Consider the following 12,422-nt stretch of genomic DNA (forward strand, 5'->3'; position numbering starts at 1 on the left):
TTCAGCAGCCTAACAGCCCACAGATAGAAACTGTTTTTTAGCCTGTTGGTACAACTGATTATACTTCTATATCTCCTGCCCGAGGGTAGAAGATTAAAGAGGTGCTGGCCGGGGTGTGAATCGTCCCTGAGAATTTTTCTCACTCTCCTAAGACATCGATCCCTTGCGATGTCATCTAGCGGGCTCAGGGGATAGCCCATGATATCATGTGCTGTGTTCACCACCCACTGTAAAGACTTTCTGTCCATGGCTGTCAAGCCAATGTACCACACTGTGATACAATAGGGGAGGACACTTTCTATTGTGGACTGGTAGAAGGAGGTCATCAATTGTTGTTTAACATTGTTCTTTCACAAGACCCTGAGGAAATGGAGTCTCTGTTGGGCCTTCCTAACCACCTGAGTTATGTTGTTTTTCCAAGTGAGGTCTTCACTAAGGTAAAATCCTAGGAATTTATTCAGTAGAAGGCATTGCCCTGTTCTAAACATAATGATGATGATGATGATGATGATGATGATGATGATGATGAATTTTATTTATACCCCACCCTCCCTGGCCAGAGCCGGGCTTAGTGGGGCTAACACCAATAAAATTTCAGTAAGAACATATTAAGAAAGAAGAAAAAGAAACAATTTAAAATACAGGTTAAAATGCAATTTAAAATGCAGCCCCATTTTAAAAGTCAAAACCATAAGGGGAGGGAAACATAAGGGTCAGACTGAGTCCAAATCAAAGGCCAGGCAGAACAGCTCTGTCTTGCAGGCCCTGTGGAAAGATGTCAAGTCCCACAGGGCCCTGGTCTCTTGTGACAGAGTGTTCCACCAAGTGGGGGCAAGTGCTGAAAAGGCCCTGGCCTTAGTTGAGACCAATTTAACCTCCCCGAGGCTCGGGACCTCCAAAGTGTTGTTATTTGTGGACCTTAAGGTCCTCCGCGGGGCATACCAGGAGAGGCGGTCCTGTAGGTACGAGGGTCCTAGGCCACATAGGGCTTTAAAGGTCAAAACCAGCACCTTTAACCTGATCCTGTACTCCACCGGGAGCCAGTGCAGCTGGTAGAGCACTGGATGAATGTGATCCCACAGCAAGGACCCCGTAAGGAGCCTCGCCGTGGCATTCTGCACCCGCTGGAGTTTCTGGGTCAGCTTCAAGGGCTGCCCCACATAGAGCAAGTTGCAATAATCAAGGCTGGAGGTGACCGTTGCATGGACCACTGTGGCCAGATCAGGGCGAGAAAGGTAAGGGACCAAGTGCTTAATACGGCAGAGATGGAAAAATAAACATAAGAAGAGCCTGCAGGATCAGGCCAATGGCCCATCTAGTCCAGCATTCTGTTCTCATGACGGCCAACCAGATGCCTGCAGGGAAACCTGCAAGCAGGATTCGAGTGCAAGAGCCTTGTCCCCTCCGGTGGTTTCCAGCAACTGCTATTCAGGAGCCTTGCTGTCTCCATCATGACTAGTAGTCATTCATTGCCTTATTCACCACGAATTTGTCCAGTGCTCCTTTAAACCATCCAGGTTGGTGGCCATTCCTGCCTCTCGTGGGAGCAAGTTCCATTTTCCTGTTTATTGGATGCAAATAAATAAAACAAAGTGTGCAACTTTTCGTGGCAATGGCAACTTTATTTTCCAGCATGGATGCTTGACTCATTAATGGAAGGCATTCCCCTTGGTGTGCCTGTGTGAGCTCTCCATTGCTGTTTTGACAACATTTTTTACCAACCAACAAAAGATGAGATCCCACACCTCCAGCTGAGATCCCAGAACTGTGTCTCTTCTTTCTCTGCGCGCTTCCCTTTTCGCATCCCACGCCTGACAGCCTATTTGCTGACACTCCGAGTATGCTCTGCTTTCCCAAACATGCCTCTTCGCCTCTCGAGTGTTTACATTTCTTGCACCTCCTGGGAGCAGAACACAAGGATATTTTTAGGTTGGCTTAATAGGGGAAACATGACATTAGAGACCCCCCGCCTCTGATCAAAAACCACCAGCTGTTGCTGCCCCAGCCCTGCAGAAGCTGCAATTGCAGTCCCTTTGTAACAGTGGAGTGCTAGGCATGTGTGTTCAGAAGTAAATCTTACTGTGGTCAGTTGTGCTTGCTCCCAGGCAAGCGTGTTTAATATTGCAGCCTTAGATGATCTTAATTAGCTCACTCTATTCAAAGACTGTATGGAAGGTAAAATAAGGAGCAGTAATCTCTCCCTCCATGGGGTGGGGGGGAATGGGAAGGGAAGTAAGGCAGAAAAGATCATAGAATCATAGAATCATAGAGTTGGAAGAGACCACAAGGGCCATCGAGTCCAACCCCCTGCCAAGCAGGAAACACCATCAGAGAACTCCTGACATATGGTTGTCAAGCCTCTGCTTAAAGACCTCCAAAGAAGGAGACTCCACCACACTCCTTGGCAGCAAATTCCACTGTCGAACAGCTCTTACTGTCAGGAAGTTCATCCTAATGTTTAGGTGGAATCTTCTTTCTTGCAGTTTGGATCCATTGCTCCGTGTCCGCTTCTCTGGAGCAGCAGAAAACAACCTTTCTCCCTCCTCTATGTGACATCCTTTTATATATTTGAACATGGCTATCATATCACCCCTTAACCTCCTCTTCTCCAGAAGATGGGTATATTTTGTTAGCATCACCATCCAGGTTCATTCTTTCCTGGAAACAAACAAAACCAAGCCTTATGAGGAGTGGTTGAAGGAGCTAGGTATAAAACATGCAAACTGCGATGGAAACTGAACTATCCTATCTCCTCTCAGTCTCCTCTTTTCCAGCCTAAAGTTCAGTTTCCGCCGCAGTTTGCATGTTTTAAAAACTGTCATTGTGAACATTCATTAGCATTTAAGTTTGCATTTATATCCAACACAGATATTCATGTATACATTGTGGTCTATTATACACATCTTTGCATGCATTTCCCATTAATATAATGCATTTATGTTCATTAGTACCACCTTGGGCCAGTCACTGCCTAACCTACCTCATAGGGGTTATTGCAATGACAAAATGGGACTAAGGAGTAGGAGTGGAAGTTTATAATCCACCTTGAGGTGCCTTGAACTGAAGAGGCTTAGTTTTCTGTGGTCTCCTGCACTACACAGCTGGTCTTAGCCCAAAGATGCAAATAAGAGGCCCAAGATAGCATCCTCAATATCTTCATTGCTTAAACAAGGCTATAACCACTCACAGTTCTTATCTTCCTCATTGATCCAGATTGGTGCCTCAGTCTGGTTCTGGAGTCCCTCCAACTTCACGTCAGCGAGGATAATCTCCTGAACGATGTATATCACTCCCTGAGATACACTGAGATTGGCTCAATATTACTGCCAGCCTTTCAATGCAATATGTTAGACCCTCTAGATAGAACTGTCAAGATTACACTCCCCGATACTGTTGTGCCTTTTTAAAAGCATTTATAATTCAGAAAGCTGGAAAGTAATACCCAACCGCATGGGCGATTTGCTTTGGAATCCATCTCCCGCTTCGATGTCTAAAAACGTGTCTCTCTTCGGTCGACGGAGATGATTTCTCCGCCGTATCACCTCTGTTCATCGTGAGCGTGTTGTCAGGATAAGAAATGCTTGCCTGTTCTGTTGCTGCTAATACTGGTGATTATTAAAGACAGTGATAAAGGTGGCTAAATGCAACTGCAATGTGTCTCCTTTGTGGTGGTGGTGGGGAGAATACCTTGTCAGACAGATGAGTTCATCAAGACTTATCTAAATGAGAAGTGAGGCTATTCCTTCACTTGCATTTTCTCTAAGAATGCCGCACTGGCTAGTCTCATGCAAGTGATTTATTTTATGGTCTTCACTGCATCAGGTTTTTTTAGTCCAGTATTTTTTGGCGGTTCCCTCACTGCGAGAAGCCAAGTTACAGAGAACGAGGCAGAGGGCCTTCTCGGTAGTGGCGCCCGCCCTGTGGAACATGCTCCCACCAGATGTCAAAGAAGAGAAGAAGAAGAGTTTGGATTTGATATCCCGCCTTTCACTCCCCTTCAGGAGTCTCAAAGCGGCTAACATTCTCCTTTCCCTTCCTCCCCCACAACAAACACTCTGTGAGGTGAGTGGGGCTGAGAGACTTCACAGAAGTGTGACTGGCCCAAGGTCACCCAGCAGCTGCATGTGGAGGAGCGGAGACGCGAACCCGGTTACCCAGATTACGTGACTACCGCTCTTAACCACTACACCACACTGGCTCCCCCAAAGAGAACAGCAACTACCAAACTTTTAGAAGACATCAGAAGGCAGCCTTGTTTAGGGAAGCTTTTAATGTTTGATGTATTACTGTATTTTAATATTTGGTTGGAAGCCGCCCAGAGTGGCTGGGGAAGCCCAGCCAGATGGGCAGGGTATAAATAATAAATTATTATATTATTATTATTTAAGCCTATAGAATGCCAACCTCATTCGCACAACTCAGTCAGGGTTGGACAACCTGCAGTCCTCTAGTTGCTGTTGGACTCCACAATGTTCATCAGCCCCAGCCAGCATCAGCAGTGGTCAGTGATGATGTGAGCTGTCCTTCAACTTCTTTAGGAATTCCCACAAATGCTTTGGCTAAGCAGGGTTTTCCAAATCCACCAGGTGTACCACAGCTTTTAGGCCAGTGGTGGGAACCTGTGGTCCTGCAGATGGTTTTAGCCACAACTCCCATCAATTCCCAACATGGTCGATGGTCAGGGATGATGGGAGGTGGAGTTTAGCAACCTCTGAAGGGTCACCCATTCCCCATTTTGTTATTGCTATCTTCTTCTTCTTCTTCTCCTTCTTCTTCTTCTTCTTCTCCTTCTTCTTCTTCTTCTTCTTCTTCTTCTTCTTCTTCTTCTTCTTCTTCTTCTTCTTCTTCTTCTTCTTTGGCGATCACTCATAGCTGAGTAAGATTGTCTTCCATAAACACAGTTTTAACAATGAGTCCGTAAGTGACTATGGAGGCCAATTCTGGATCCACACATCCTTCCACAGTGGGGACATTGGTTGCTGGGTGGGAGTTGATCACGATGAGGGTTTGCCAAGTGTGCCTTCCTCTTAGCACATCTCTCCCTTGCGTCCTGAGTTTGAGTGTCTTCAGTTCTGCCCTTCATGCCCCTGAGGGAGGTGTCTGCATTCTTGGGGAAGCCTTCGGTTTGCAGAACAACAACAAATAATATTTAGGGGGAAAACAAACACCAGCAAAAGAAGCACAAAATAAAACACACAGTTTCGATGAGGACTGAACATGTTCCATTCATCTGGTCTCCAAATTTGGATGCTCTACTTCGGCTGTGCTCACAGTGACACCCACAGAGAAACTATTAAACACTGAACAGTTATTTCTCACAAGTTTTGTGAGCAAATGGGCATTTTCCACGAGGCTGGTTTTATTCCATTGAATAACGAATTGTCTTTAAACTCTCTCTTAATCCTCCCCTGGCCTAAACGACTTAAATCACTTTGTCATTTTAAAACCCCCGCTAACGGAGATTTTGGTAATAAGGCACACTTTTTCCTGCAAAACCCTTTCCATTTAATATTTTCCCCTCTCTCTCTTCATTGATTAAAAAGCAGGCGGATGCTTAATTTATAAAAGCAGCCGACTGAAACCAAAATGCCTGGCTTTTACCAAAATTAGAAAGCAGTTACCGCACACAGCTTGGCGTTGGGCAAGGTTTGCTCTGTGCTTTATTTCTAATGGAACATCAGAGAGAGAGAAATACAGATGTCTTTGTGGTTTTTTTGTGTGTGTGTGTGTGTGTGTGTGTGCGCGCGCGTGTGTGTGTGTGCATGCCCTCAGAGTATTTTACAAACAACTTTCCTATGAGGAACTGTTGCACCTTTGGGGGCTTTCGGAGAGAAAGGTGAATAAACAGTGACATGATAGAGGTGGACATACAAGGAAGCTGAACATTGGAAGAACTGGGACAAATACAGTGGTACCTCAGGTTACAGATGCTTCAGGTTACAGACTCTGCTAACCCAGAAATAGTACCTCGGGTTAAGAACTTTGCTTCAGGATGAGAACAGAAATCTCGCAGCAGGAGGCTCCATTAGCTAAAGTGGTGCTTCAGGTTAAGAACAGTTTCAGATTAAGAACGGACCCCCAGAACGAATTAATTTCTTAACCCGAGGTACCACTGTAAAAGAAAGTACTTATTCACACAGAGAATATCTCCCCACAGGAGGCAGTGATGACCAGCAATTTGGATGGCTTAAAAAAAGATGACTGAACAAAGTAATGAAGGACAAAGCTATCAACAGCTACTAGCAAAGGCAAAGGTAAAGGACGCCGGTGGCGATGTGGTCTAAAACACGGAGCCTCTTAGGTTTGCTGATCGGAAGGTCGGCGGTTTGAGTCCGCATGATGGGGTGAGCGCCCATTGCTATGCCCCAATTCTTGCTAACTTAGCAGTTTGAAAGCACACCAGTGCAAGTAGATAAATAGGTACCACTGCGACGGGAAGGTAAACGGCATTTCCATGCTCTCTGGTTTCCGTCACAGTATTCCGTTGCGGCAGAAGCGGTTTTGTCCTGCTGGCCGCATGACCTGGAAAGTTGTCTGTGGACGAACACCAGCTCCCTTGACCTGAAAGCGAGATGAGCGCCACAACCCCATAGTCGCCTTTGGCTGGACTTAATTGTCCAGAGCTCACCCTGTCATAGGGATTCGAAGTGCCGACCTTCTCATCATCAAGCCCAAGAGGCTCAGTGGTTTAGACCACAGTGCCACCTGCATCCAGCTCACTTATGAATACAAGGAACTGGGAACCACAAGAGAGGAGAGTGCCATAACAACAACAACAATAACAACTTATTATTTATACCCCGCCCATCTGGCTGGGCTTCCCCAGCCACTCTGGGCGGCTTCCAACAAAATATTAAAATACAGTAATGCATCAAACATTAGAAGCTTCCCTAAACAGGACTGCCTTCAGATGTCTTCTAAAAGTTGTAGCTGTTCTCTTGGACATCTGGTGGGAGGACGTTCCACAGGGCGGGTGCCACTATTGAGAATGCCCTCTTCCTGGTTCCCTGTAGCTTTGCTTCTCGCAGTGAGGGAACTGCCAGAAGGCCCTCGGCGCTGGACCTCAGTGTCTCGGTTGAAAAATGGGGGTGGAGACACTCCTTCAGATATACTGGACCGAGGCCGTTCAGGGCTTTAAAGGTCAGCACCAACATTGCATTCAGGTCTTGCTTGTGGGCTTTCTGAAGGCATATTGTTGGCTGCTGTGAGAAGAAGATGTTGGAGGAGTTGGGCCAATGACGAGAATCAGCAGGCTCTTCTTGTGTTCTTTCATCCTTGTATATGCCAGGGGTCCCTCACCGCTGTCTTAGGGGAAGAGTTCATTCATTCCCCCACACAATGCTCTTAAGGATACAGGAGTACCATCTTCCTTTGTCCTTGCTCTCTCTTGACTCCCAACATTTTCATACTGTTTCAATGACCGTGGATGGTTTGATAAAAGAGGACCGTCATGCCAATGGTGGTGGCATATAAAATATATATGCCATCAATTTTTTTTTACATCGGTGTCCTTCTAAAACCTGAAACATGAGCAGAATGTGAATGGGTTTGTGAGGCTGGGTGACAGTTGCTTTGTTCTTCCTGTACAACCGCTTATTAACGATGGTGCTAAATAAGGAAACAAAAGAGAATGAAAACAAGTTAATTAAAAAAAAAAGCCAGGCACGGTTTGATTAAAGCTTGATTACAAGGTGGAAAAAATGTATTTATATTTCCGCCGCTTTTGCAATCATAAATCACTGGTGCTTCAAGTTGCGATCTGAAAGGTGAGACTAGTTCTGGAAATTCTCCTTCAGGTCAAAAAGTTCTCTGAAAGGGTGAAAAGAAAAGAAGTTTGATCACCGGGTGGTATGAAGAAAGAGGAAAGTTTTCCAACCTAGAGAGTGAGAAAGATTTCCCATAAGAGGGATCTGATTGGCTACCAGGAACAGGAACACAAAGCTGTGATAGGTTTGTCCTTGGCTTGATCCAGTGAAGTTCTTCTTATGTGTCTGCCCTAGAGTATGTCTGGGGCTGGATTAAGACCTTTTGTCTTGAACCCATTACCAAGCAGCAAGGCAGCAAATCAAGTCCAAAGTTCAAAGACCAGGGGTCAATCCACACAAGCAAAGTTCGAAATCCAAATTCTGAGGTCCACAGGTCAGGAAACACAGTCCAGAGTCAATCCAAGTAGTCCAAGTCTGATGTCCAGCAATCAGGATACAGTGCAGAGTCAAACCCAAAGCACAGCCCCATGGAGGCCCAGAAGCATACAAGCCAAGGTCCTCCAACATGGGCAGTTGAACAGACATGAGAACTCAGTTCTGCTTCCCTTTTGTATGTTGCATGCTGCTTGCAGCATCTGGGTTTGATGAGGCAGGTGACCCTCACCTGTCCTGAGCCTACTGTAGCTGAGGAATCACACACCTTGTCCCAGAGCTAGTGAGCTCCACCTGGCCAGATAGGGGGCTGGGCTGTGGGCCCTTGGCTGCCTTGGCCTCCTGGAGCGCCCCTACCTCTGGTCCCTACACCTCAGAGCCTGCCATGTTCATGGAGACAGGGGCCCCTCTTGTTCTAGTGATGGGTCTTGCTGCTCTGGTTCCTGTGCATCCCCTTCCCATGCCATTAGGCCGGACACTCGTGTGCAGATCCTGTTTTGCTAATAAAGAGTTAACTCCAGCTTGCTCTGCGTGAGTTGCTGCTGGCTCACCCCTGTCATTGTCCATGGAGTTTTCTTGGCAGGGATACTGGAGTGGCTTGCTGGTTCTTGCTCCAGGTGGATCACGTTTGGTCAATACTCTCCGTTATGACCTGTCCATCTTGGGTGGCCCTGCACGGCATAGCTCAGAGCTTCTCTGAGTTATTCAAGCCCCTTCGCCACGGCAAGGCAGTGATCCATGAAGGGGCAGTGATCCATGAAGGGGATCCTGATGTTGGGAAAGATGGAGGGCACAAGAAGAAGGGGACGACAGAGGACAAGATGGTTGGACAGTGTTCTCGAATCTACAAACATGAGTTTGACCAAACTGCGGGAGGCAGTGGAAGACAGGAGTGCCTGGCGTGCTCTGGTCCATGGGGTCACAAAGAGTCGGACATGACTAAACTACTAAACAACAACAGCAACAACACCCCTGTCAACCTGCCGGGTCATCCAGCGCAGAACCTGTCCTAGAACACCCTGCAAAAGTGCAGGTGAGCATTTTCACTCCCTAGTTGGTGTGAAAATACCTGACGGCGGAAAGTTTTGGGAGCCCCTTCCACAGAAGGCTTCGGTAATAGCTAAAGCTGGTTTAGGATAAAGGTCGGGAAGGAATAACATTTGCCCAAGCTACAAGAAGATATGAAAAGCATTGAAATCTGACAAGGCATTGAGGTGTCTGTTCCTCCTCGGCAGTCGCTCACGTTAATGGCTGCTTTATCCCGCAGCTGTCATGGTGAAGGATTCTTTAGCTGCTTCCGAGGCTCTGCTTATGCCGAAATAATTTCCCTCTCTGTCAAAATGGTTCCTTTAGGGACTGAGGGTTGCCACTTATCCCACCCCCCTTCCCTCTTTCCCCCAGCAAATCTCATGTGCCTTTCACAGACGGCATGATGGGCCAAAATTCAACAGACAGGTTTTCCTCGCCACTTCAATCTCCGCGCTGGGAGCAGCTGCTCCCTTTCCCCTTTTTTCTTTTTTCCTGCTAGTCATAGAAAACACCTCTTGCTGAGCAAGTGGGCAGCCATTTTTGTTGAGGGCAGAGGCGAAGTAGCACTGAGGGGATATTGAAATGTCCTGGCACACTCACTCAACGCCTCACGCTTTCAGACTGAGAGAAACTGGGCTGTGAAGAGTCTCCTGAGACGCACGATCGGAAGTAAGGACACAGCAACAATATCTCTGCTGGATATGAACCAGTGTCCGTCACACCCAAAACCCTGCTGTCCACAACCCGTTTGTGGAAAGCAGACAAGCAGAAAAATGAGGGCAATAATAGCTCTTCTCCACGGTTAGTCCTCTGCCCCATATCCGGTGGAAACATTCCTGTAAGAACAACCCTGGAAAGTTGCTGTGAGTCAGTGTAGGCAGTACAGTGTACCTTGGGTTACAGACGCTTCAGGTTACAGATGCTTCAGGTTACAGACTCCGCTAACCCAGAAGTAGTACCTCGAGTTATGAACTTTACCTCAGGATGAGAAGAGAAATTGAGCAGCGGCGGCAGTGAGAGGCCCCATTAGCTAAAGCGGTACCTCAGGTTAAGAACAGTTTCAGGTTAAGAACGGACCTCCAGAACAAATTAAGCCTATAACCAGAGGTACTGTACTGAGCTAGACGGACTGGTGATCTGACTTGGTTGAAGGCAGCTTCATATATCCCAACCTGCAGTTTTTACAGAGATATCGTGTCTTGTAAACTCCGCCAGACTGAACAGGGATGGCAACCTATGGTTTGGAGCCACACACAACTCCTCACCCATATCCTCACTGTGTTGATATCCCATTTTTCTACCAGGGCAGGTCAGGACGGATAAATGGGCTGTTTGGGAGCGGGGCACAGGTGCTGAAACATAGTGGCACCATGCCCACCTGCTTCTTCCATCCTGTGGCTTCACCACCTGCATGCAAGCCCAGGAAACTCCTGCTCCAGGCAACTGACCCAGACAGCAGCCAACTCACCAACCCAAGTGGTGGTTGAAGCAAAGAGGACGTCTTCTCCCTAGCTCTTTCTCAAAGCATTGTGGGAATATCTTTCAAACAGAGGATGGAGTCTTATTTCTACCAAGGAAATGGGAGAGAGAATGAGAATATAATATTTTAGCACTGCATTTTATGAAGTCTAACTCGTTTAATTTTTATTGGACATCGTGTTTTTGTGTTAGCTGTGTCCCCTCCCTCCCTCCACCCACCCCTCTTTCCATTTACAACCGTGGCGCCCATCCGTGCTGCCGGGTCGTTGCTACGCCTGGCGATCGGGACGTGTTCTCTGCAAATTGCTTCTTTTCAATCCAAAGCCTGGGCGTTTGTTCGTGACTGCTTCATTCCTCTAGAAGAGGGGATGTATATGTGTGTTTGTGCGGGGGGGGGGGGAGAGAGAGAGAGAGAGCGGAGGCTTCGCTGCATCCATCCTAAAATGCAGACTTCCCCAGCTCAGATAACAGGCTCCCTCTGCCTCTTCGCCACTTTCACTTCCCTAGAATAATTAAGTTGTTATTGAACTGCAGGGCAGGATCAGGGAGAGGGCATTGAATGCCAGAGATTGTAAACCTGATTTCATCCTGTTTTAACAGATCAGTTTCTTCACCTAAATAACTCGGAATGAACTTTCCAGCTAAGATGGGCTTTTCCTGTGCTTCGTGACGTGCCTGAAAAGCACCCCTAGCCAGCTAAATTCAGGTGGTGGAGATTCAGATCTCGCAAGCGGGCCATACTTGTTTAAACATTCAGCCCAGGCCTACCCCAGAACAATAAGTAATATGAATTAAGGGGCAGAGGTCACTCACAAGGGAAAGTTTGTGGGGAAGTCACAAAGCCTGTTTGCTTTTCCTCCTGAGTACCTGTTTGCAGTGGCTTAGCGTCTCCTATGTTACGCTCATATTTGAGACACTCTGGAGCATTATAAATTGAGACAAGATTAACAGCTGCAGCTTGATGCATTAACTGTCTCACCTCTTCTTCTTTCCAGCCACACAGATGGATCCCAATGAACTACAGGATCTTTTCCAGGATACATCGGCCAGCGTCTTCCGAATTAATGCCAATGGTGCGTATTTCAGACACGCCAGTCTACTGGGTGCAATTTGTATTACAATGTTCAGAAACTCCTTTTTGAACAAGAGGACGCTGTTTTATAGAATGGTACATGCATAGGATGTCATGAACATGAACATGAAATTTATTATGGTCAGAGACCAGTTTGTGAAACACAGATGGAACTATAATCCCAATAGCATAACAAATATTTAAAACAATATACAACAATGGATTTTAAGTTTAAAAGTGTGATTGGCATATAAAGACAAATTTTCAGATAGACTACCTTAGAGAAATGAACCAGAGTTGCCCCTGGATCTGAGTTTGGGAATTTTCTTAACAAACTAGGTTGAATCGGGGGATGGTCTGCGCCTACAGATCTGTGTGCAGAATCTGGCAACAATCCATGTTGTCTTTTGGTCTTTGCCTAACTGGAGAAGATCGAATTTTTGCTTTACCGGGAGGTCAGTAAGCCTCACCAGCAGGGGGTCAATGGTTTCTCTACATTCCTCATCATAAAAGGGACATCTAAAAAAATGTGTGTTCAGGGCTTCCTATATCCCCCAATGGACAGGCGAACATAGGATGTCATTTTGCAAAAATAGCTCTCTGTAGGCTGTGTTAAAACAGTTTTGTACTTTCTGGTGCGCTTCCTTGTTTTCCAGTTGCCTCTCTTGTTTTTTGGGGTTTTCCAAAGGGTGTGGCAGTGCAGC

At 46.6% G+C, this 12,422-nt stretch overlaps 1 protein-coding gene across 1 annotated transcript in view; it reads left to right on the forward strand.

Annotated features, from left to right (window-relative positions):
- TSNARE1 (t-SNARE domain containing 1) overlaps nt 1–12,422 on the forward strand; it is a 401,022-nt gene that overhangs the window by 153,663 nt on the left and 234,937 nt on the right. Inside the window, exon 3 of the mRNA XM_083517030.1 lies at nt 11,642–11,719. Within this exon, the coding sequence (XP_083373156.1) occupies nt 11,650–11,719 (70 nt within the window). The 5' untranslated portion in view covers nt 11,642–11,649. The remainder of the gene's footprint in view (nt 1–11,641; nt 11,720–12,422) is intronic.

Source organism: Podarcis liolepis (assembly GCF_965112155.1).
Source record: "Podarcis liolepis genome assembly, chromosome: 8".
Lineage (NCBI taxonomy): Eukaryota > Metazoa > Chordata > Lepidosauria > Squamata > Lacertidae > Podarcis > Podarcis liolepis.